Source organism: Toxorhynchites rutilus, chromosome 2, assembly GCF_029784135.1.
Source record: "Toxorhynchites rutilus septentrionalis strain SRP chromosome 2, ASM2978413v1, whole genome shotgun sequence".
Taxonomy (NCBI): Eukaryota; Metazoa; Arthropoda; class Insecta; order Diptera; family Culicidae; genus Toxorhynchites; species Toxorhynchites rutilus.
In genome coordinates, this window is record NC_073745.1 from 306983413 (window position 1) to 307011123 (window position 27711).

At 39.0% G+C, this 27711-nt stretch overlaps 1 protein-coding gene across 1 annotated transcript in view; it reads left to right on the forward strand.

The window, feature by feature from the left end:
• The window catches only part of LOC129765163 (feline leukemia virus subgroup C receptor-related protein 2), a 127821-nt gene that overhangs the window by 80699 nt on the left and 19411 nt on the right, over positions 1–27711 (forward strand). The window contains exons 5-9 of the mRNA XM_055765064.1: positions 2679–2903; positions 25527–25668; positions 25748–25938; positions 26780–26904; positions 27115–27225. Coding sequence (XP_055621039.1) covers positions 2679–2903; positions 25527–25668; positions 25748–25938; positions 26780–26904; positions 27115–27225 — 794 coding nt within the window. The remainder of the gene's footprint in view (positions 1–2678; positions 2904–25526; positions 25669–25747; positions 25939–26779; positions 26905–27114; positions 27226–27711) is intronic.

Consider the following 27711-nt stretch of genomic DNA (forward strand, 5'->3'; position numbering starts at 1 on the left):
TATGCGTTTTTGAATGCTCTTTTGTTGTATTTTTTTTCCATTTTTTGGTGGTTTGCTCATTTATACTCCTATTTAGGTGTAGCTATGCATCAAATTGTTCAAAAGTTATGTTTACTATGAAACTGTTTCATTTACAAAAATGATGTTTTTGACTTGTATTTTTCCAGTACGGGGCAAGAGTGCCAATCTTATAAAAATATAATGAAATATAATTGATGAAAAAAGCACTGTGAAATTCACGGTGGTTCCAAAGAACGCAAACTCAAGTTCTGGTGGCGTTCACGAAAACCGGGAAGCCAATCTTCTCCGGCCAATTTGGATGTTTTGTCGAAAGAGTGATCTAAATTATTTCGCTCTGCGATTTTATACCCTAGGTTCGAGATGTCGTGTGTTGTCAACCCATTAAATGACTTCTGCATATTAAGGATGTGACTCACGAGTTACTCATCCTGTTGTTTAGAAATATTTGGCCAATGTTCTTCTGGGCAAACTATATTCCTCCGCAGCTCGTCTCCATGATTTACAGAATGTACGGCAACACAAATAGTTTCCATCTGCCACTAGTTTCGGAACGAAATCCGTTCATATTTACAAACCATGACCACAACAAACACAACCACGATTACACTATTTGCGTTTGACAGATCGAATTCGAGGTTACGACTATGGCATTTTTACCCCGGTAATAATGGCTCCTTTTGCCCCGGAAGTTGAGAGATAACAAATTTATTTTTTATTGCAATAAATGCGTACGATTTAAATTAGTTCATATAGTAAGTTGAAGAAAAATTATTATTCTATTTGTATTTATGGGTGGAGTCATGCAAACATATAGAAACTGAGGGTATTTCGTTAATTTGCGCCTGTGCGTTCTTATATTGACTGCAGCTGTAAGAAGCTCAGTTAGTATTTATCTGTTTTCCAGTAAAAAAAATGTAAGGTTCTGGCTGATAATATGTGAGATATATGCAGTATCTGTATAAAACAAAGTTCTGTAGTTAAATAATTGTAAAAGATGGAAATAGGCAAAAAATTTTCGCCTTCATTTTCTCGTCTTCTATCGTCATATTTCCTGTCACAGTGCGATGCAAAAATGATGCTTTCACTCGCTATTCATGATAAATCATTGATTTTTGTTACAAGTTAGATCAATTCAATAAATGCGAACTTTTGACCCCACCATGGACAGGAGCTCGCATTTTTCAACGACGACAGTTAGGTGCACTACTCTACATGACCCACGTTTTGGCAGGGTCTGTTGACGATGTTCTAGCAGTGAATAGGGTGACCAGCAGGGTCATACAATTTCACTTCAATTGACACATCGTCACTCACTAATGAGTCTATCACCTTTCAATTTGCTGCAAACTTGTGCAGACTGAAAATAGTACAGTCTCGTTTCGCTTCACGTCCATTTCTTTCACTCTTCGCACCGAAGCGAAATTATCAAATCGTCAAATGAAAATGAAAGATATGACGAATTTCATGCCAACTCGACTGGACGTTGGCAGTACCATCTCTGATAGCAGTGAAACGTTGTGGGTGTAAAGACATGGGTCATTTAAGCAACTTCGCATACTTGAAATATTCGAAAAATAATTAGACTACGTTTTGGAAAAAGCATTTTTTTCTTAATTTCTTACAAAAAATTATAATTTAAAAACTATGCTACCTACAAAATTCTTGTCAAAGGATGAAATGTAGGAAATTATTTAAATTTTCACAAAAAAATGACAAACATTTTTTGGAAAAAAAATCGCTGATAAATAAGTTATTTTAAAAACTAAAATTAATTTTTCTCAAAAACGTATTTTTTTTTAATTCCCAAAATATATATATATGAAAAGCCCTTACAATTTCCAACAAGTCGTCCATACATCGGAAGAAGGGCACTTCTACAGGGAAAAAGTTTTTCGAACAACAGCTTTTTCATGTTTTTTTTTTGAAAAAAATACAACTTATCCTAATTTTGTTTAAAGTCAAGAATGCGATATAGTGTATTCGACAAAGTTTTAGATCTTGTTAAAATATAAACTTTTGTCGAAGACATCAACTTTCTATCTTTTATAGTTTTTGGAATATAAGTCATTTTTGTATGAAGACTCCTGAAGGAAATAATGTTTTGTTCATAACAAGTAAGTTAACAAGTAATTTCACCAAACCGTTTCTGAATAATATTTTTGGAGAGCAATTTATGTTTAGGCCCTTCTGAAAGTAAGGCTTGAGTCAAAATGGAAAAAAATGCTATAAATTGTCCTTTTTGGTCATAAAAAATTCGTCTGCAAAACTAATGCTAAATAAAATCGCTCGAGGCAATGTGGTGTAGAAATAAACTAGACCTTTCAAAATTCGATGGAACGAATAACGATAACTCAAAAATTAAAATTTTTGTTTTGGAGTACAAAAAAACATATGTTCAGAAAAAGGAGATGTTTTCCAATTGTTGTTTTCAATATTTTTCAATTGTTTCATTCGCTATCAGCTGTTCAACGAAGCTTTGCTTTGATACTGGAACAGGAGCGATAGACAGCTTTTTGATCGACTGGGCGGATGATGGTTCGCCTCTATTAATCAGTTGTTTTCAGTTCTTGGCTCTCCCGTTGTTTTTGCATATCACAGATCCCAAATAGTCCAAGGTAGCGATATCGTCCTAATTTTTTTTTTCGTTTCCCAATCAGGGCCTCCGGATCGCGGCCATCAGCGGAGTGCTGGGCACTTGCTTAGGTGCCTGGATCAAGTGTTTCTCCGTACAGCCGGATCTGTTCTGGGTTGGCTTCGTCGGCCAATCGATCGTGGCCGCATCGCAAGTATTCATCCTCTCGCTACCGGCCAAAGTGGCGGCGGTGTGGTTTGGCCCCGATCAGGTATCCTCGGCATGCAGCATCGGTGTGTTCGGAAATCAGGTAAGTCCCGCCCATCCATTCTGGATGCAAAATAAGCATTTTCTTTCTCATCGTTCGACGCGCAAAAATGAGCACACCTCATCTGTAGGTCGCAAAATGCAAACCGCGCTCGCACCACAGCCAAATGTCAGAAAGATAACGTTGGGCTTATTTGCGGCAGAAGCCGTGATTTATATTTTCCCCCGCCCAAAATACCCCCGGACGGGCAGGCGGAAGCAAATAAATGGATATTTCCAATTTTTGACCTTCCTTTGCATCCGGAAACTTTTTCCGGCCGACGGCACCTCAGCCGGAGAGGAGTGAAATCGATGTGCTTGGTTGGTTGCACGCACGCGAGATGAGTTTCATCTCCTGATTTTCCTTGTCCTCGTTTTTTTTCTTTCTATTTGTGCGGCAGACTTTCACAGCATCGTTGATTAATGTGAACGATTTTCCCTGTTGAATCGATGAGTCGGAGAGAAATGAGCTCGTGTTGGAAATCGGTTGGAATTTTCGGATTCGGTAATATTCGCACCAGGATTCACAGCGTAATCAATCATACGGGTCGCAGTGTTTTGCGTGATTTTTCCGAGCAAATGTCTTCTTGAGATAGATGAGGTTTGCCCTTTCACGAAGAGTTCATAACGCGATAATAAACTGCAGAAGGAGTGCTTCTTCCGGTTTTGCATGCCGAAGGCATTTTCCCTCAGGACGCTACAGGCTGTCTATTTTCATGTAAGCAACTTGACCCACAGAAGTCTACATGTATTCAGAAACTAAATGACGCATACGGCTGAAGTAACTGAGAAGGAATTACGTATGACAAGAGGAATATTTGTTTCCCAAAGTGATAAATTTCAGCCGAGCTTGTTCCGAGTTAAATTTATTCCTTTGTCGTTCCGAATGAGAGTTCGAGTGTCTTGAGGGGATGAGCCGTATAATAAAGCTCTGCTTTAGTTACATGAACAGATGAAGAGGCTCATGTGGATTACATGGTCACAATTTACCGGAACTTTCTGCAAGAGGAATAATTTAAATGCTAAACAGATACGTTTCTGTTGCGAACTACTGTTCTTATGAACTCTAGAGTTGTTCCCAAGGTACGAAATGAAGTACTTATAAATATCATAATTTACTACAGAAGTTCACAGTTCACATTCGATGTTGTCTGTCAAAAGATCGATTACACACGACATCCCAACATAATTCGTATGCGGTATAGTCCGACCGCAAAATTTCGTACCACATAACAGTTTATTGTTAAGTATATGCGTAAAATTTGTTTGACAAGTGAAACCAGATACTTTTCTTCGTCTTAAGGGAGTATTCTAGTATAGGAGCACGAGTTTCGGACGTTTTCCGAGCTCCGAAAAAAGTAAAACTAAGAATATTTTTAGTATTCATTATTTGATTATCCATCTTTTAACAATAAAACATAAATTGAACGGATAAAAAATATTCATAATTAGAATAGTTAGAAGCTGATGAAGTGAAGAGGTTCAGAAAAAAAAATGTAAGGGGTTGTATCTAGGATGCGACCGCATATTTTCGACATAGAACTACGCAATTATATTATGCAATCCACTTGTTTACCACATCGAATATTGTTTTAGAATTCATCGAAATTTTTGTTCTTCGTTACAAATAAATTTGATGCCGTCCTTCTACGTTTGATATGATGCCTAGGACTACCAAAATATGCGAACAGAATAATTGTCAAACGATCATTGTATTTTACATTTCCCTCTGAAATTATTGCACATCTCATGTTTACGTAGTTCTCGAACCGCTAAAGTTCATTCACCTCTAGTATATGAATTCACGATTTTCAGAGGCTTCTCAGTTTGAAGTACGTTTTAGGGAAACATATTCCGGTCTGCTCAACGACAAGCGAGTACAAAAGTACTCAACACTGAAAAATACCCCCGACTTCCATGTATATTTGCAAAGTGGATTTCCACAGGAACATCGATTTTGAAGTCTGTGTTAGGTAAACCGTGAATCGGACCAATAAAAACTTGGCAGTTAGGGCGTTTAGATAACGCTTGACATTTTACAGTTGTTCAATTGTTCATCTCATGAAAAATAACATTTTATTAATTGTGATAGGCGCGTAGAAATATTTCCTATCAAGTGATGCAAACATCTTTCCGATCTGTTAAGAAATGTTCGAGTTATAAGAATTCGAATTACAGGTAGGGTTAGCACACAAATGGGCAGAACAAATGTACGGTAAAAAAGGAAGTTCTTCCAGTTTTCATGAATTCCAACCGTTCCAACATGATCCCAAGCGTTGAATGCCATTTATCAAAATAAGCTGAATTACACATTCAAATGGCTATCAAATAGATGAAGAGTGTATTCAAACTGTAGGACTACTTTGAATAACAAAATCGACAAATATTAAAACAATTTGTGTATAAGTTCAGTAGTGATAGTGAAACAGTCCTGAAAACTAATTGGCACACTGCGTATAATGTTGTTATAGTTAGCAAACAGTTAGTAACCGCTTCAAACTCTATGTAATATCTGGAAGCAATTCTTAGAAGTCACATTTCCAATGAACTGTAGCCAATACAAAGCAGTCTAATGATTGACATCGTCCAGGTTAATTTTAGTGGTCTCGACGTAATCTTGGTATCTCTAGCAAAAGCTCGCTTCTCGAAACATTGCTGTTCCAATTTGGCAGCTTGTGAAATCAAAATTTTCAGTTCATTGTTGGATGTTGATAACATGGGTGAGCATTTCGGCTACTTCCTTAGACCTTGACCGCTCTTGTAATTCCCGATGAAAATGACCAATGTGCTCCATTAGTAGCCCGGATCTGGAAGGTCCTTGTCTAACTTATTTTTCTTATGACGAAATCTTCTTTCGGTAGCAAATTTGTAATCGTCAGATTTGATTAAAGTTTTCAGAAAGGCCTTTTCGATTAGACTGTTAGAGCGTGTCAACTGATTGTACTGGCAGAGTTCATCTCTGATCACTTTTGATTACCTGTCACGGTCGCCATATAGCGAAATGACGGCGAAAAACATTGCACCCCAAAGAAAATCTCGAATTATTATTACTGCGCACACATTTTGGTAAAATTCCCATGTCTGTGACAAAACCATTTGAATATTGATTTTTTCTGAAATTCACTATAGTGATGCTATATACTTTTAGGAAAAATATTTAAAATTCTCCCAATGACAAAAACTCCAACTCTATGACCAACATAAAAAATACGAAAACAAATAAATTCCGGGAAGATAGAATTTTTAACTGCGTGGAAGATAAAAATGGATTTCTGTCTGTCTGTCTGTCTGTCCGTCTGTCTGTTCGTCTGTCTGTCTGTTTGTCTGATAGTTATGGACTCGGAAACTACTGAACCGATCAACATGAAAATTGGTATGTAGGGCTTCTGGGGCCGGGGAAGGTTTTCGTGATAGTTTGAGACCCCTCCAATCTCTCTAAGAGGGGGGGGGGGGTGTCTGCCATACAAATGAAACACAAATTTCTACATTACTCGAGAATTAATCAGGCAAATGAAACGAAATTTGGCATGTGGAGGTTTTAGGGTGCAATGAATGTTTCTATGGTGGTTAGACACTCTTGAACGAGAATCGTGTCTGAAAATAATCTGATATTATAATGATGAGTTTTGGTAGAAGTACTAGGAATTTTTTAGTAAAATATAAATTCAACGGGGTCGATTGGAAGATCAATCTATGAACAGTTCTGCGATTGAACTCATGAACTTGCGCTAAGTAAGAAAACGTGAATGTTCGAAGATATTGATAACAAAAAACAAATTTTGGACGGGACGAAGTTTGCCAGGACAGCTAGTCAGTCTATAAAAATAATGCTATCCTTTTCCCAAAAATCGGTACGATCTTTCCGGAGAACCCAATATGAGCAATCATGTTTTCTTCCTGATTTATATTTTCATTCTTCCTGATTACTGAAAATTATAGATGGCAACCCTGCATGCATACGTGATACATGAAAGAGAGAAACGAATTCTATTTAGAGGGAGTCACTTCAATATGCATTGAAGTCCATTTGACGGGTAAGAATGAAATGCGATAGTCGAGTCGTAGAGTGAGATAGCAACTAAACGCCCGAATGACTGTTGAGTCATGTTGACGGAGAAACTGCTGGAGGCAGCCAAAACTCATTTCCAATTGAATTCGAAGGCGAATTTCTTCATAGTCCGCTCACTATCCACATTCGAGTATGACTTTACCGAGCCCTGGTAGGGATCAACTTTTCTTAGCCAATACATATAAATCGCAACCATTGACTACGGATTATTTCGCTCTTGGTGATAAACATCAATTATGATTTGCGGAATAATCCGTCGAATGATGCAAATTTGTTTATGGTCATCGCACAAACAAATTTTCATAATCATCGCTCAACAATGGATAATCGATATTCGTCAAAACCCAGCGCAATGTTTCACAAACTGAGAGCCGTTGAGGAATTATTGTCCTCCCCATCAAAATATGGCCACACAACAACTATTAATGCATGTAAGATGTCATACAGAGCATGAATCTCTGTTCCCCAACGCGCGCGCACCATATGTTTCACTTCCGAACCAATCCACTCACAAATCCCATGATCCAATCCAATCCCAGGGTCGCATCATCTAACAACGAAATCTAGTAAATATTTTCGCTTAAGGGCGTAAATGCAGCCACAGATCCTCTCGGATAAAAGTTTTCCCCCTTCTCCATCATTGTTGAGCTCTAACTTGTTCATTCCAGCACGAGTCTGTGGAATTTATTTCCGCCGGAAATGACACAAAACAAGCTTTCGGGCAAAATGGCTTCCACCTTCCGCCGTGCCTTTCTTCGCCCTTCCGAGTACCTTTGCCCGCTTTGATGACTTATTTAATGCTCTGGCAGGATTTGCGAGGATATCCAGCTTCTGTGTGTTGCTCCTTACGAGTCGGTTTGTTGGTGTGTGATTGCGTTGAAAAGGTTTTTGATTTATTTTTGGAGACTATTTTAATAGAGGATTTTGTGAACGGAAAAATGTGTTTTTGCGACAAATACCTATTGCAACATGTTAGTTTTCCTTTTTATCATATCGATGTCATAATGCATAGTGCTTCTGAATATTCGATCAAAATTGAATTCAATTGCCTTACTCTATTTTGTCACCAAAACTACGGAAGTGACGAAACAACCAAATTTCAGTATATGTGTCGTTGGGTTAAGAGTGGGTCTCTTACTTACCTTATATGCGGTGTAGAAGTTATTTATAGCCACAAACTTTCCGATCGGGGTTCCAGGATTATCGGATGCCCTTCCGCTCTCTTTCTCTCTAAAGATAAAAGTGATCACAACAAATTTCAGGAATCCAGCGTGAAACGCTGGAGGGAAGTTCATCTCACGCTGTGTAATATCATTGAGTCGACTTATTTGTAATGCTTTTTGTTTGCACAAGAGCCATCAATAATCGGAATCAATCATTTTCAAGTGTGGAAGCTCACTTCCCAAGCCACTCCCGGGCTGTAAAGAGTGGCTTCCGACGGCAACACCAGCTCCACCAGCTTCCAAAGAGGGAAGGAAAAGTTCGAGCTCCGATAAATTTCCCGCTTATAATCGCTCCAATTACTTTCACTTGTCCCACTTGCTTCTGGCAATAAGTTTCAAGGCCAGGAGCGACGCTTCGGTCCCCCCCTTTTTTTTTTTGCTGTTCTCGTTGCATGGAGCTGGCTTATCTAGTGGCTGGTTCGTGGTGGTTATGCTTATTATGCTATGTGTAATTTATTTTGCCTCGGTATTGGCTCTCTGGTATTGAATGTATGTACCGAGTTGCGTCAAATAAAGTACTCAGTGCCTCGTAATTCTTGCAATTGACACGGCTGAGTGAAGAGTTATGAGATGGTTATGGTATGGTAAAGTAGCGATTATAAAGATATATAGTATTTTTCTCTGTTGGTTTATTTTATGGGTCCATTCTACTTGGATTAGCAGAGCAAAATTTAACCAAAAATAAAATACATTTTCCGTATTGGTGGTACTGACAAAACCGAATATTCGCGACGCTCTTGTTGTAAGTTGTTGTTGTACGAGCGCGGTCCGATAAGTACTTAGCCTCATCGCCCGACGGTGTCAGTAACGCAAGAGAGATTGCTTATAGTGTAGTACATTCTCTTAAACGGCTACTGTCAAAATTACAGCCGAATCGGACTCGTAGTTTTGTTTTGACCGTGTGTGGAAGCGGGCGTGTTCGCGGATTTTAGAAAAATGGAAAAAAAAGTGCTACGAACTGCTGCCCCCATCCACCGTATTCTCCAGATTTGGCCCCGTGCCATTTTTTTTTTGTTTCCAAACTTGAAAAAGTCACTCGCCGGGCAGAAATTTGAGTCGAATGAGGAGGTCATCGACGCCACGGAGGCCTACTGTGCAGGCCTCGAGAAAACGTATTTTGCAGATGGATTGAAGAAGTTGGAGCATCTCTGGGTCAAGTATATCGGATTAAAAGGAGACTCTGTTGAGAAATAAATCGTCACTTTTCCAAAATTTTAGTTTTTTGGGTAATAATATACCTATTATATATAGTTGAATTTGTCTTTACCCAAATTAGAATGATGGAACACTTTGGGGGATATTTGAGATGAATAGAAAAATTCGAAAAAAAATTGACTATGCATATCTTATATCAGCCATTCCATGCCAAACTGATATAGTTGTTCTCAGATTTTCGTGGAAAGTGGAAATTTTGTTCTTTGAAGCAAATCATTAGATCCGTACTTTTTTTTGTTAGGGTGACTATTTTCATTTTAGGGTGGTCCGAAATGAAAACTGGAAACATGTTAACTTTAAAAAATCATAACTTAAAAACGAAAAATAACATCTCTCTGGTATTTGGAAGTTATATGTTAAAAAACATCAGCTTCCGAAAAAATATATGAAAAATATGGCGCCCTTGGTCCCGAAACTATGTAAGCTGTAAAAAACAAATATAATCAATAATTACGAAAACAAAATTTTTATTCAGAATGTAATATTAGACTTAGACTATTAGAATTAGACTAGCTCATTGGATTTAATTTGATATGTCGATGATCTGAATCGATCCAGTAGATCAAAAGTTATGATTTTTTTGTAGTGGAAAAAATAGGAAAAAAATGATTTTTCGGACTATCGGTTAAGTTTGAAAAATCATAAATCGAAAACGAAAAGAACGCTTCCCTGGTTTCGAGATATGTTATGTGAAAAATCCTCAGCTTTCCAGAAAAAATATAAAAAATATATAGCGCCTTTGGTCCCGAGACCATGAAAACTGTAAAAAACAAATACAATCAATAATAACGAAAACATAATTTATATTTTCAAAGCAAACGTACTTTTTTTTCAAAAAAGACCAGCTAATTTGCTTCAATTTAATATGTCGAACATCTGAATTGGTCCAGCGGTTCGAAAGTCATGAATTTTTGAAAAAAGTCATTTTTTGGCAAAAACGCGAAAAAATGGATTTTTCGGACCACCCTTAAATGAAATGGTCACCCTAACAAACAAATTAAAAAAAATACGGGTCTGATAATTTGCGATAAAGAACAAAACTACCAATTTTAACGAAAATCTGAGAACCACTATATCTGTTTGGCATGGAATGGCTGATATCAAGATATAAGAATATATATTTGATTTTTTCTATTCATCTCAATTATCCTCCACCGTATTCCATCATTCTAATTATATACATATAATGGGCCCTCTCTCTGAAGGGGGGAGAGCTGAATAACTCGAGAACTAATCAAGCAAATGGAACCAAATTAGGTAATTGCAGGTTTCAGGGGCAATAAATGTTTTTTTTGGTGGTTCGACACTCCTCCCCCTCTCTAAGGGGAAGAGGGCTGCCATACAAATAAAACAGACACTTCTGCATAAATCGAGAAGGAATCAAGCAATTAGTGCCAAATTTTGGGCGGGACAAAGTCAGCTAGTTTAAAATAAAAAGGGAAAATTCGAAAAAAATAGGTACGCATATGTATGTTTCGCAGTGAAAATCATCATTTAGATCGATTTTGTTCCTTAACGCAAAATATTAGATCCGCATTTTTTTTTTATTTTTTCATTAGGGTACCCTATTCCATTTTATATTTTGAACTACTGAACCGGTTTACATTATCAAGATGTCAATATAAAGTCAATTAGCTAGCCTTTGTTGAAAATACCACATTTACGAAAAACAAACTGGATTCGAGTCGCATAGATGTTGTCTGTTCGCATAAAAATATTGCAAGAATACTGAAAACATGTAAACTTCGAAAAATCATAACTCTAGAACGAAAAAAAACACTTCTATGATTTTTGGATATGTTATGTAAAAAAAAACCTCAGCTTTCGAGAAAAATATAAAAAATATAACGCCTTTGGTCCCTAAACCTTGTAAACTATAAAAAACAAATACAATCAATAATAACGAGAACCAAATCCAATGTTTTCACAAGTGTAATATTTTTTTTTCAAAAAATACTAGCTTCTTGGCTTCAATCTGAATCGGTTCAGTAGTTCAAATGTTATAAATTTTTGTGGTGGAAAAAAAGGTAAAAAATGGATTGTTCGGACCATTGGTTAACTTTGAAAAATCATACCCTAAAAAAAAACAAAAAACAACACCTCTCTGATTTTTGGATATGTTATGTAGAAAAACCTCAGCTTCCAAGAAAAAAACATAAAAAATATAGCGCCCTTGATCTTAAAATCAGGGCTCGGCATAGTCATAGTCAACTGAGGATAGTCAGCTTATCCGTATTCAGTCGGAAATGACTAGGGGTAACAACTTTTTTGCATCGGAAATCAAGTTTTCGTTCCTGTTTATATGGACGTAAAATAAGATTGCGTACGCGGGTATAAAATTAGTGTCGGGGGGAAATGGAAGTGTGGATTGAAGTCAGTTGAATGAAGAGGCAGATTTGTATTCATTAGTCGCATCAGTTAAAATAACCACTGACTGGACTAGTTCACCAGTCATCCTAGCTAGTCAACGCTAGTCAATTCATTTTCTAGTCAAGTCACTTTTTGTTGACGGCGACTGCCGAAGCAGTTCTAGTCGAAGCGAAGCTACTGAGAGTAGAGTCGGTCTTCATTTTTTCACCTTCGAAGATTTCGGGTCCTGCTCAAAACCATGTATACTATAAAAAAAACAGCTGATTAGCTTCAATTTGATATATGGATCATTTGAATCGGTCTTTTAGTTCTCAAGTTGGGAATTTTTGAAAAAAAGTCATTTTTGGAAAAAATGGGAAAAAAAAGTTTTTTTGGACCGCCCTAAAATCGAAATGGTCACCCTAACGAAAACAAAAAAAAATACGGGTCCAATGTTTTGCGTTAACACGTTAAACCCAGCGTCGGTCCCTAGGGTCCCTAGACTTTTTGTTAGAAAAGTGCTGACTGACTGGGAGTGACAGTTACAAAATAATAAAACAAAAATAAAGGGTGTGTCACATCAAATTGCATCACGGAAAAAACGCTGTAGAAATTCGCCCAGTAGACCGATTCTTTTGAAAATTTTAGACAGTAAAATAAAAACTATTAAACAACTTTTGGCATTTTCTTTTTATTCATACTTCGAGCCCAAGCCCGTATGCTCGCACCTTCCATGGGGCACGAAGGTGACCCCATTGGCTTCGTACCACTCCAACACGTCCTTTGAAAAGTGGCACGAAGCGAGATCCGGCCAGAAGATGGTCGAGCCCACGTACTACTTCAATAGTGGTAGTAAGCGCTTCTGTAGGCACTCCTTAAGGTAAACCTGCCCGTTTACCGTGCCGGTCATCACGAATGGGGCGCTCCGCTTTCCGCAAGAGCAGATCGCTTGCCACACCATGTACTTTTTGGCAAACTTGGATAGTTTCTGCTTGCGAATCTAATCCGGAACGCTGAATTTGTCCTCTGCGGAGAAGAACAACAGGCCCGGCAACTGACGAAAGTCCGCTTTGACGTAGGTTTCGTCGTCCATTACCAGGCAATGCGGCTTCGTCAGCATTTCGGTGTACAGCTTCCGGGCTCGCGTCTTCCCCACCATGTTTTGCCTTTCGTCGCGGTTAGGAGCCTTCTGAACCTTGTATGTACGCAGGCCCTCCCGCTGCTTGGTCCGCTGGACGAATGAACTTGACAAATTCAGCTTATTGGCGACATCCCGGACCGAACTTCTCGGATCACGTCTAAACTGCTTAACTACGCGCTTGTGATCTTTTTCACTGACGGAGCATCCATTTTTGCCGTTCTTCACCTTCCGGTCGATGGTTAGGTTCTCGAAGTATCGTTTTAGTACTCTGCTGACCGTGGATTGGACGATTCCCAGCATCTTATGTGACAACTGCGGATTCTCGAAATGAGTGCGCAGGATTAATTCACGACGCTCTTTTTCGTTCAACGACATTTTTCCAAATTTACGAAAAATTGATAGTGAAGCATGGCCAACGTGATCTATACACTCTTATCTGATTATAAGGGAAAGCTGAAGATATAATTCCTAAAAATTAAATTTCTACAGCGTTTTTTCCGTGATGCAATTTTATGTGACACACCCTTTATATACGGTTTGTTTTCGGATGTTTTACACAATGTGACTTCTTTATAGTCGAATTTCTGACTATTTTCTATTTATACGATAAGTAGCTTTGGAAATTGGAACCGACACTGATATTGTGCAAACGTTCTTGAAGCGCGCTGAATGGAAAGCGCAGCAAGAAAAAATCGGGGCTTAACGTTTTAAGGAACAAAACTACCAATTTTGACGAAAATCTGTGAACCCCTTCATCGGTTTGGCATGGAATGGCCGTAACGTATGCCAACAAAGATTTCGCCATAAAAAAATCAGATCAAATTAGATAGCTGATGAGTTCAATTCCCCGTAAAAACACCAGAATGTGAGTATTATTACCGACCGCGGCTTGACCGGAAGCTCTCTGTTTTAGGGGGGAAACAGCCTCGGGAAAAATTCACAGCTGATGGGGGAAACGTGTTTTAAATATTTCCGTCACGGTCGTTGGTGGTATTTTTTTCTCTGTTTTCTTTTACGACCGAATCGCATCGATTCTATCATCAATTTCGTTCCTATAAGAAACCTAACCATTCCTTTCGTAGTCCGGAAGCGAAGCTAAAATTTATCGTTCCAATTAAGTTTTTATTGTTCTGTTCTTCCGTCGTAATCTTGAAGGAGCCATGGGTTGGAAAAACTCCCTACCAAAGTTTCTTCGCTTGGCTTTTGTGGTCTGGGTGAGCGAAATGACACTTTAATAATGCGAAATGTGATTGAAGAAGTTTCAATTATTGTCTTCGCTAACCACGGGTTCAGAATGGCAATGGTAGCGAAGTTAAATCACTCCACTCTGTGGATCACAGACCAAATTGATTCCTTCCATTAGCGGATTTAAAAGCACAATCGAGACCTTGATTGATAAATGCGAGAAAACAGAAAAGTTCACAATCGGCGACATTCTCCTCTTTCCTCCTTCATAGTCTGTGTGGGGGGAAAACTTTGGCTCCATTCATGGCCACTGTAAAGACTTGACTGACTTTTCATACTTCGCAATAGACGCGCGTAACTTTGTTTCCACCCGAGTGGCTGAATTCGGAGATTATTAATTATGAAATGAAACGAAAACTGAAACACTCTAAATGCTTTGAAAGCCTTCTCCTCTCAAGGACAATAGTGGCAACTGTGTGATGTTCTCTGTATCCCCTGACTTTCCACTTGAACTTATAGCGCGATGAGATAGAGGCTCCACTCCAGTGGTTCAGAGGAATGAATTCGCAGCAGCATCCTCCACACTTCAGAGGGCGTCGGTAGCAGGAGATTGTGTGCGTTTGAGAGCGGTGGAATAAATTTGCATAAATCTTTGCCTAATGCTCTTCGCCGCCGTGAATACCCACAATTTCCCAAAGGATTGGCGGGAGCAGGTTTTCTCTGTTATCATACATTTTCTCGTGTATACGAAGGGTGATATAGAGACAGGCTTTCATTTGCAGGCACAAAGTTGCGATTGGCCGTGTTATTACGGCCCAAATGGTAATGAGGAAGGCTAATTGTCCCGGCTGCTGAAAAATGAGCACAAATGGATTACCATCATAACGCGCAAACGAAGATGTGATTTGTTCTTCCGCTTTTATTAACACATGTTTCAATATTGCTTTTATGGTATTCCGATAAGATTGCAATTAAACGATATAGATATACCAATTATCTGTATAGCACTGTCCCGTTTTTATCTTTCATTCACCGTCGAGTGGTTGGCTACTTGAACTGCTTGAAGTTCTTAAGAGATGACACCCGCGACGGACAGATAGTCAGTTTTGCACGACGCCCAAAGGAAAAAGCTAAATGGAATCAGAATAGTTCTTCAGGGACCGACCCTTATTGACACACTGTAATTGTAAAATCGGGTCTGGACGATGATTTGACTTTCAAATTTCAGCGACTCGTGGAATGGTGTATAATCGAGATTCTCGGTAAATGTCCGCAAGTCTCATCTGCTGAAAAATATCTTCTCCGTAATGATTAATTGCAGGACCTATTTGTACGCGCGGTAAACAAACGCTCGATGAATAGAGGAAGCCGAGGAAGCTCCCCAGAGAAACACAGAAATACAGACAGAGAGAAAGTTCTTTCGTCTTGGTTGTCAAATAACATAAAATTCTCACAGGACACGATATTAAAACTGAGCTTCCATTCATGTCCAAAGCCGTAAATTCATGATCCCCATCCGCGTGCTTTGAATTTTGCTTATTCTGGCAAAGCAAAAATTCTGCGATATCTCGCAAATTCGACTCATGTCCTGGTCTTTTTTTCGTCCTTCTCCAACGCCATAACCTCCATTAATTCGGTTTGTGGTGAGCAGGCAACAATGGCTAAATGGCGGCTGGACAAAAAGAAGCGATGGCATTGCTGACTTTGCATGTTGCACGTTCGGAGGAAGAATACCATTTATTACTTGCAGATCATGAAATCGCACCCCCACCAAATGGAAAGTTTTTCCTTTGGCAGCACTTTGAAGGTGGAAAAGTTAGTGGAAAAAATGAATACAATTAACACTCGATTTAATTCGCTTTGAGTAAGCATTCGAATGCATCGTAGTAGTTATTCGATCGCTCGTTGTGTGCGCGAATATATCATGTGACTCTATTTCGAACCCGAAGTCAACAAGTCGCGGAGCACCTAACAGGGATAAATTTAGTTTAGACCATGAGGTCACACATGGTGATACAAAAATCCATAAAAAAATGGAAAACTATAGTTATTTAGGTGCCGGATACAATTGCTCTCCATGATGTAGCTGTAACACTTCCGTCAAAAAGTATTTGTTCCTCTGGCGAAAGTACAAACTTTCAAAAGTTGTTTCATTCAGCTGCCATGACCTTGTAGCCCAATTATTCGGGCAATTATTCGTTGGAACCTGAAATTTGGAAAATCGAAAATTTGGCTCGCACAAGCCTGGCTCATCAAGCCGCACTCACTACCGGGGGACGCATTCGATTTTGCTATCAGAAACTTTTGATTAACTCTATACATGCTTCTGCGTGTCCATGTGCGCGTACCTGTGGAAGGATAATTATGTTCGCGTGTTGAAGATGACGTTGAAATTGACGTTGACTTAGACCGTTGACCGTCACCATCTTCAATTCCAAAATGGCATCGGAATACGATATTCGACTTCCGCTAGTAAGATCCTTCACCCAATACCCATATCTCATATTTTGATATTAGGCTGTCAAAAAAGTCCTGCGGTATTTCCGCGAGGTGTCGTTGTAAGCGCGTTGTTCTAGTTGTATTCATTGTATCGAGTCATACTATAGCTTGTTGGAAAGTTATTTTTGCGCGCTATATTATAGTCCTTGACAGTGTTTTGTTTGGTTAAGTCGTTCGTGAGTTATAGTGTCGCAAATATGGAGCAAAATAATGAGAAAATCCGACATATTTTACAGTACTACTATGACAAAGGCAAAATGCATCTCAAGCTGCCAATAAAATTTGTGCAGTTCATGGATCTAATACAGTTTCCATTTCCACCGCACAACGATGGTTTCAACGTTTTCGTTCTGGTGTAGAGGTCGTCGAAGATGCGCCACGCTCCGGAAGGCCTGCGTCGAAAATTGCGACAAAATCGCTGAATTAGCCGAGAAAGACCGGCATAGTAGCAGCCGTAGCATCGGCCAAGAGCTGGGGATAAGTCATCAAACCGTTATTAACCATTTGAAGAAGCTTGGTTTCACAAAGAAGCTCGATGTATGGGTGCCACACACGTTGACGCAAAAAAAAACATCTTTGGCCGTATCGACGCATGTGAATCGCTGCTGAATCGCAACAAAATCGACCCGTTTCTGAAGCGGATGGTGACTGGCGATGAAAAGTGGGTCACTTACGACAACGTGAAGCGCAAACGGTCGTGGTCGAAGCCCGCTGAAGCGGCTCAGACGGTGGCCAAGCCCTCATTAACGGCCATGAAGATTTTGCTGTGTGTTTGGTGGGATTGTCAAGGAATAATCTATTATGAGCTGCTTCCCTATGGCCAAACGCTCAATTCGGACCTGTACTGCCAACAACTGGGCCGCTTGAAGGTAGCACTCATGAAGAAGAGGCCATCTTTGATAAACAGAGGCCGCATTGTCTTCCATCAGGACAACGCCAGGCCACACACTTTTTTGGTGACGCGCCAGAAGCTCCGGGAGCTCGGATGGGAGGTTCTTTTGCATCCGCCGTATAGTCCGGACCTTGCACCAAGTGACTACCACCTGTTTTTGTCCATGGCGAACGAGCTAGGTAGTCAGAAGTTAGCCACAAAAGAGGCCTGTGAAAATTGGCTATCCAAGTTGTTTTTGCCAATAAGGAAGCGAGCTTCTATAACAGGGGTATTATGAAGTTGGCATCTCGTTGGGAACAAGTCATCGAACAAAACGGCGCAAAACCGATGATTGTAACTAATTTTATGAACAAATGAAAATTCAAAAAAAATACCGCAGGACTTGTTTGACAGCCTAAGATTTTGTTTATCATTCAATACTATTATTAGCAAACCGGACGTCGAAACAAGATTATATTCTATATTCTGGAATCTATGTTCATTTATTGTTGGCAAATCATAGACCAAAAGTTATTTATATGAGATGGTTCTGCTTATGGGTGGCGGTCAGTTTCAGCTTCCCTAGAAGTTTCTTCCACATGATGTTTGGTGACTCATCCAAGAAGCGCGCAATATGCCTCTTCGTTATTGGAACAACCGATTCTGCCTTAATGTATGAGAAGGACATCGTTTCCTGGTTGCTTCGTGTCTTATTCGACCTTTAAGACGCAGAGTAACCTTGGTGTTCCCATTTGTTGGTCGTTATATCCCATATTTCTGGCAATATTTAGAGAAATTCCGTACCATTTCTCAGATAGACCAATTTTTGTTACGATCGAGCGATTAGAAAACTTTTGTTCACTGAAAATCTTTATTATTTTCCGCCCCTCTTCTGTCAATAGAATACCTTTCGCCATTCCTTTAAATTCTACGTTGCACATCTAATATTTATCTTGTAAATTGAACATTCCCAACTATTTTCTTTTTTTTAAACACAGATGAAGGCTTGTTAATGCGAGCACTCGATTTTTATGCCCTGCGGCTAAACGCATGTCTCGGGAAAAACCGACGTTTGAATGTTTATATCCACCGATGCCGCCTTGTGTGTTTGTGTGTGTGTGATTGTAACGCACGTCCTTTCAATAAAATTGACTTAAATATATTACCACTATAGCAAATAAGTATCCCGATAAAAAGAACATTCCTAGTTGTTTTGTAAGTGTTTCAAGTTTTTTTTTCAAGTGCGGCTAAACGATTGTCTATCACTGTATGATCGATTATCAAGATTCATAGAAATTGTGTAGATATGAAGAGAATATATATTATAATGAGCCCTACAATACTCTTCTATTTGTGAACCGATCTTAACCAAATTTTGTGGTTTGTTGACCTTCAATGTTTGCTAGTAGAAACCCAAGTATAAAAATGTTTTAACTTAAGTTCATCTGATAAACTAAAAGAAGTAGATAGGTCTGGGCCTAAGGGCACGGACGGGAGCTTGATATAGGACTGTGATTGTTTGTAGTAATTGCATTTGAACTGAGTTATTTCATTGTTCAGAAGTCTATAATTTTTACTCTTTTGACACATTAAATGAAGGTCCTGGAAGCGGTTTCTTATATATTAACTTATATCCTTTAAGCGGGTGGGATGAGGTAGAATCCGTAACCACATTCTAGCACGAGGAACCTGACACTATTTTTTTATATCGATGTTCACAAATATGCACAAAACACATTAAAGTCATTACCACACTTTTGTTTTATTTATTCAATTCTGCAGAAAAGGACAAGGAGCCATCACTTATCAGTACATTTTAGAACACAAGTCTAAATAGCTTAGATCTTCATAGATATACCCAAGTCTAATAAATTTATTACTACAGAAATAAATCCATCTCCAACGTTGCCGTGTTGTCAAGAACACTGTTCGTAGAGGGTTGTAACAACTTAAGTGTCAGGTGAAGTATGCCAACTACGGGTCGGACTCGATTATCCGGAGATTCGATTATCCGGAGTATTTTATTTTGATTTTCGGAAATTTGAATAATTTGTATAATAATTCCATATTGAATAGCTAATATGGGTATCAAATGAAAGGGTTTGACTAGTAGAATGCAGTTATTTATGAAAAATGCGAATCCAAGATGGCGGCCACTACAAAATGGCGGATTACATATTTTCTCAGAACCCCATCAATATGGGTATCAAATGAAAGGGTTGTACTAGTAGAAAACAGTTATTTGTGAAAAATGCAAATCCAAGATGGCGGCCACTACAAAATGGCGGATTTCATATTTTCTCTGAACCCCATCAATATGGGTATCAAATGAAGGGGCTTGACTAGTAGAACACAGTTATTTATGAAAAATGTAAACCCAAAATGGCCACCACCACAAGATGACGCCATATATATTTTTCGCAACACCATCAATATGGGTATTAAATGAAAGGGCTTGACTGGTAGAACACAGTAGATCATGAAAAATACAAATCCAAGATGACCGCAGTTTTCAAATAAACAATTCCTTTTTAATGGTTCCATTCTGCTTGCCTTGTTTGTACGTGTGTTTGAGTGTTTGTAGAGTTATCCCACATTAATAGAAAATTGACCCCGTTCCTGTTAACTGATTGATCAGAAATTTGGAACATACATTTAATTATACTGTCATTATAAAACTGCGTATTCCATGATCTTGAAAATTTCAATTTGGCCGCCGCTAAAAAATGGCTGAACGACTTGGAGAATCGCCGCCACAAAATGGTCGACTAAGTATTTTTTGCAATCCCCTTCAATATTGGTATCAAATGAAATGATTTGACTAACAGAATACAGTATATCATCAAAATATTCCGAAGAGTTAGGGTGTTAGAGTTAGGTAAGAAATAAAAATTGAAAAAAAACTTTTTGAATGGTTTTAATGTAGAGAAGTATACCGTTCTGAATCATATTTTGGACAACATCATATATTCATATTTTCGCTTTAGGTTGCCATACGTGATCCACTTTTCATCACCAGTCACCATCTTCTTCAAAAATGGGTCGTGTTCGTTCCGTTTCAGCAGTGCATCGCAGGCGTTAATTCGGTCTAAAAGATTTTTTTGCGTCAACTCGTATGACACCCTTACATCCAGCTTTTTTTGGAATCCAATCTTCTGCAAATGGTTCCAAACGGTTTTATGGTCTATACCCAGTTCCTAGCCAATCGAGCGAGTGCTCACATGCCGGTCTACTTAGATGATTTCAACGATTTTATCGGTTTCCACGACGATTGGCCTACCAGTACGGGGTGTATCTTTGACAGCCACTACACCAGAACGAAATCGATCAAACCAACGCTGTGCTGTGCGAATCGTTACAGTATCGGGCAGGTGTGTGGCACGATTATCGCTATCTCACTCTACCTACCGTCACCGCATATCTCACTATCCCTCTGCTGTAAAAGTTCATCATCGACTTCACGATATGTCAGATGGTGGTAAATTGGTAATTCGCGATGACAGAAAAATAGTGTCGACGTCTGGTGGCGCCTTCGAATTAGGGCCATAATTTGGGTCCCAAACTCGTTAGTGTAATCTCTATCAGATTAGAAGACACCAAGCCGGTTTTTGAATTTCAAAATTTGAATCAAGATTTTCACATCATGTTATTTAATTACTTGAGACACATATTTCTGACTTTCATTCAACCATATGGCTAGACAATTCCAACATTGTTACTGATTTTTTTTATTATAATATAAAGTTGTCTCCATAAACGATTTTCGTATGAGACCTTTCCCCCAACTGCAAACAAAAATGTTTTTAATTTAAATAGAATACTAATTTGATATGGAAAAGCTAATTTTCATTCATAATTATAATTTTGAAAACGTTTATTCCGTCTGAAAATCAGCTATTCTTTGACGCTCCCCTAAACCAGTAAACGAAGCTCAATGGCGTCAACGCGGATCGCTGTTTTGAAGAAAACAAATACTTTTGACGTTTGAGATGTTGGCACCAAAAACATGGCGGGTGCCATACGGCTGGTATTGGGTCCATAAACTACACGATTTTTTTCGGCCGCCTTTGTTGCAGTTTTACCTCGCAGGTAGTCTAAACTTAAAATATGGCGAATTTCTTGCATGGTGGACTCCATCTTTGACGCGCTATAACTTGAGACTGAAAAGGACAATCTCAACACTGTCAAAACGACACTTGTAGTACAGATTGTCGTCTTTAAATAGCCGTATAGTATGACCCCATGCGATAAGTACAACACAAGATATGTTTAAGTGTTGCCATATATTGACAATATACAACATTTCTTTTTTCCCCAACCCAATATAATCAAGTGTAATGTAATTTTCGTTCAAAAAAATACAAAATAAAGTGTCCGAAATTCGAATTCAAGCTGTCCGAAATTTGATTTTTATTCGCTTCATTTGCAAATCATTTTATTCGATGATTGTTTTATGTTTTCAATCAAATAGGTACCAAAGTAGAAAGCTTAAAAGCGTATTGAACCAATTTATTGAAAATCTCAACCAAATAATACATGTGCATAAAGTTTAGATCTGTTTTCTGCCTCAGATGCCTTAAGCGTCCGAAATATGATTCAGAACGGTACTAATGATACAGATAATTTACTAAAAACTAGAAAATAAAATAGGTAAAAAAAACTTTTCAAGTTAAACGGTTTTATGTACTAAAAGCTAGGAAATAATTAGACAAGTAGCAATTAGTAGTTATCTCAACCGTTCCTTCATTAATCTAGGGCAATGACGAGACTAAAATAAAATTGTGGGGTATATTATGAAACAACTGACTGCGGATAATGGAAATCCAACGTTTATTTCTTACCTATTTTTCTTCGGAATAATTTCATGATGTACTGCATTCTATTAGTCAAATCATTTCATTTTATACCAATATTGAGGGGATTGCAAAAAATACATAGTCGACCATTTAGTGGCGGCGACCTTTTTGAATTTATTTTGTTCATTATGTTTCGTGTTCTCCGAGTCAAATCATTCAGTCAGTTTTAACGACGGCTAAATTGAATTTTTCAAGATCATGGAAAACTCAGTTTTATAATGACAGTAGAATTTAATGTTTGCTCCAAATTTCAGATCAATCAGTCAACAGGAACGGGGTCAATTTTCTATTAATGTGGGACAACTCTACAAACATTCAAACATACATAGAAACAGGTCAAGCTGAATGAAACGATTTAAAAAGTAATTAGTTGTTTGGGGACTGCGGCCATCTCGGAATTGGATTTTTTATTATCTGCTATGTTCTACTAGTCGAGAACTTTCTTTTGATACCCATATTGATGAGGTTTTGTAAAATATATATATATTTTTTTGTATTTTTCATAAATAACTGTGGGGTTCTGAGAAAACGTGTAATCCGCCATTTTGTAGCGGCCGTTATCTTGAATTTACATTTTTCATAAATAAACTGTATTCTACTAGTCAGTCCATTTCATTTGATATACATTGTTACCGATCAATTTATTATTATCGGTCACGAAGAGTTGTCTGTTCAATGTTTTATGTTTAGTATGTAAGTCAACTTTTGTTTGTTTTGGACTGGTTGAATTGTCGGTAAATGTAGAGTCTTTTGAGCAAAATAAATGTATCGTACTAATCATGCGTGAGTCCGACAACGATGGAAGGAGAAAGGTGAGGAAGTTCCGGCAACGGCTACAGGAAGTGGAAGAAGAGAAAGTGAGAAAGGAAAAGGAGAGAAAGAAAAGGCGATAAGAAGGGATAGATCATATTGGCTGGGGATTCTTGCTATAACCCTCAAACGAACCAGACCGACTAAGAAAGAGTTGATACCCAGTTGAAGTAAAAGGTGAAGAAAGGATAGAAAGGTGATATAGACGAAAGTTGATAGATGTAGAGTGAAGTGAAAAAACGCTTGAGTGCAGCCGAGCGGAACGAGAAACGAATTCTTTCAGCTCGTGCTTAGTGCAAATCACCCCAAAACGGCTAAATGTTCCGGAAGCTATCATACCGCCGATTGGTCCGCTGTCACATCACGCCACGCCATCCATCGAAGAAGCGATATCGCCCTCCAACGGAGACAGCATCACCAGCGCGACGACAACGAGCATCGAGGACTTCTACGGGTCCCAACGATACGGTACCTTTACTAACCCCAATCAGAACTAGTGAAAATATACATAATTTAAAAACTAACTTCTCTCTCGTTTTCACACTATCCCAAAAACCAGTCCTCCATTGCATAAGCAACATCTCGTGTTCGCTGCTAATTTCACTGGCGTTTAAAACAGGTCGTAACTATCTTCCCGAGGTCCAAAGCCGACCCTGAGAGTGATTAAAAACGAAGTGAGCTAAGCCGGGGACAGTACGGCTAAAGCGGTAGTTAAGAACATATTGATGGAATTCTGAGAAAATTTGTAATCCGTTATTTTGTAGGGGTCGACATCTTTGATTCACAGATAAATAATTGTGCTCTACTGGTCAAGCCCTTTCATTCGATACCCATATTGATGGGATTTTGAGAAAATATGTACATAATACGCCATTTTGTAGCGGCTGCCATCTTGGATTTTCAAGATCATGGAATACGCAGTTTTATAATGACACCAGAGATAAAGATGTGCTCCAAATTTCAGGTGAAGGTTAAATTTCTATTAATGTGGTACAGCGCTACAGACAAAGTTACAAAGTTACACAGTTACAAAGTCACAAACATACAAACGGGTCAACCTAGATGAAACCGTTTAATAAATAAGTGCAAATCATAACTATATTACGTTTACCAAAAGAAAATTCGTTTTTTTATGACTCGATTATCCGGAGTGAAAAAAAGATCATTACTCCGGAGAATCGAGTCCGACCTGTTTCAAACTCAATATGGGAACAACAGAATCATTTCAATACGTAACGTTTGAAATTCAAATTACATCTACCCAATGTACCAGAAGTCAGAGATTGCCAAACCTGCTATCTAAAATTTTAAAAAAGAATGAAATTGTTGAGAGAAGATCTTCTAAATTGAAATATTCTTAAATGGTTACTTCAAAAGATGGGAAAACACTTTTCAACGGTACTTTACGTTCATATCAATATGTCATGCTTCTCCCCACTCTTTTGCATGCCATCCGAATTCCAATTCGTCGCTATTCCAACTTTTCCGCTAATCCGCAGTGGAACAAGTTTTCCAAATAAAAAATCACATTGTTTCTACAGAAAAAATCACTTTCCACTCTATTCGAAACCAGTTTGTGTGCAATTGCACAGACCATTCCCATCGTATCGCAGTCGCCATTCCAGTCGCTAACACATGTTGTTAATTGTCTATAAATGTCAGAATCGCCAGCTTTCGGGAAGAGGAAACGATTTGCTGACCCAATAAATTTTGCTGCTGCTGCTGCTGCTGATCTACAATTGTTGGAGCTATGGCGGCAAGTGATAGCATTGTTAGCACCCGGAATTTAATTACAACCCCAAAAGTGTGAATGAACCATACGGTTCGGGGAGTTTTTATCGGGAAAGCTTAGTCTGCAGCGAACGAATGTGCCAAATGTAGCCACGGTATAATTAATGTCTGGCCAGATCGGCTCGTCGTAAACGATGTCAGCTATTTGGAGTAATTTTGAATTGCAAAAAAGTAGCATTCGCAACTCAGGGCCTGACCCATCAGAGGGTGGCTCACTCGCTTGGGTCAGCGAACCGGATATAACTCCGACCACCCTAACGACGAATTTTACAGCGCTGACGAAGGTTTGTACCAGAAAAAAAATCAGCTGTACGGTTGCAGCCCATGTAACGCACGGAATAATTTATTAACCTTAGTGGAGATGAAAAGGATTCGGTTTAGGGGTGAAAGTGACGGTGGGCTCTGAATGGGGTATATATCATTTCCCGTATTCAGCTGAGCCGAGCCGAATGACGTCAAATCAGCTTCCACCGACCGAGAGGCGGCGTGGCGTGACAGACTAAAGGCTCATTTTATTTCGTGCCAGTAATACGATGAGAAAGTTATTCAGTTGAAAAATTGAATCGAGCAAAAAAACCAAACCCGTTCATAATTACTTTGCGGCTTTTCATTTTGCAGCTCGGAGTTGCGCTTGGGTTTCTGTTGCCACCTGTGCTGGTGGAAAATCACGATGACTTGAGTCTGGTGGGCGAAGATTTGAGGATCATGTTCTATATTGTGGCCGGCTTCACCAGTCTGCTTGTTGTGCTGGTATTAATCTGTAAGTAATATTTTCCCTAAGCATTCCTCTTTTCACGAGTATTTTCTGTCATCATGGTTTGTGTTCAATTGATCCACAGTTTTCAAAGCGGCACCACCAACCCCTCCGTCGGCAGCTCAGGAAGCTGCCAAAACACCGAACCCGCTGCAATCATCTCCCTTCGTGCACTCCATCAAGCGACTTGTGCTGAACAGAAACTACGCCCTGCTGCTGATCTCCTACGGGATGAATGTGGGAGTGTTCTACGCAATCTCTACTCTGTTGAATCAGGTAAGTAGTTTTTTCTGTTGCTTTTTTATGGTATGAAAAACTTCATCACTGCTCCAAACAGTTGGAATGAAATTTGTACCCAAATATTTCGTCCAACTGAAAGTAATTAAAATTCAAACATAATTATGAATTCAATAAAATGAACCGCCTATCAACTCTCTTGCAGAAGTTATGTGCACCCTTAAATTTAATCTGTGTTATTAGAGAACGAAGATTTTGTCGGTGCATATTTCCATCTTGCTAAATTCTGATTCTGAACCACTTTGTTATCGCTAAAAGACGTTGAAACAATATAGATTCAAACCGTAAAGTTTCCCAAACAGACTCATAGGATCAAGTTTCGAAACCATAAACGTTTTTTTATTGCATACTTCCGATTGTACAGCATTCTTCCCTTCTCAATTAATGAGTCTGCTCGACTCTAAACGAATTGAAACTGTCATTGAGATCGAAATCACCCCCATTAGATACTATCACGATTGTCTGAAAGTTTTCATCTTGTCGATGTTCGAGTGTGCCTCGAGATGGTCAAATTGTGTTAACAGCAAACGAAGCTCATCTAAAAGTGGTCAAAAATATATTGCGCCCGGGCAATCGGCGGTGAAAGTTGAAACCAAATCGACACGTGCATGAGTGTCATCATGTAATAGACAACATTTAGTGGAACAATATTGAACACCCACACCGTGGGCCATCTCCAAGAGTATCTCTTCACAAGTTCAATATATATCCCATCAAAGAAGTGGGGATGAAGTTTGTGACACACGAGCACTTCGGTACGCTTCCCAGCGTGTTTCCTCCTCGTTCATTATCCTGTTCTCGTTTCCCTCTTTTCCCGCAGATCGTGCTGACCCACTATCCGGGGCATGAAGTGGACGCCGGTCGCATTGGCGTCTGCATCGTCTTCGCAGGAATGATGGGCTCCGTCGCCTGCGGAATTGTGCTCGATAAGACCCATCGATTCAAGTAAGTTCCTGTGGCGTTCGCCTAGACTGGAAAACAATCACAAATGATGTTCACCCGATTTTTGTGTGCCCACCCACTTTGGTGTTAGCTTTTCAATTTCCTCTCTAGTCGTTATTAAATTTTCAACGAGTTGTTATTATATTCTGTTTGTTCTCTGTGACCATTGGGGAGTCCTTCACATTTGTGAATGTGTGTTTTTTTTCTCGACAGGGAGACAACACTGGCTGTTTATGTCTTCACCATGATTGGAATGTGGATCTACACCTTCACCCTGTCCATCGGTCACATCTCGGTGGTTTACATCACATCGTCCCTGTTGGGGTAAGTAATGAACAATTTCACGCATAATTGTATCTCGTCCTCGTGTCCGATGGCTACCCGAAATGCTATTTAACCATATCATATGACCAATTATAGTTGAGACTTTTTTATGAAAGCTGGGAACTTTTTCTCAACAATCATAACTACTTTTCTGATCGAAATAGTAGCAAAGTTATAGGATATTAATTGGTTGCACTTAGGAAATTATAAATTACTAGCTAACCCGACAAACTTCGTCCCGCCCATTTACTTGATTAATTCTCGAGTAATGCAAAAATTTGTGTTTCATTTGTACGGCAGCCCCCTCTAAGAGAGGGGGAAGGAGTATCTTATCACCATAGAAACATTTATTGCATCCTAAAACCTCCACATGCCAAATTTGGTTTCATTTGCTTGATTAATTCTCGAGTAATGCAGAAATTTGTGTTTCATTTGTATGGCAGCCCCCCCTTTGAGTGGGGGAAGGACTGTCTAACCATCACAGAA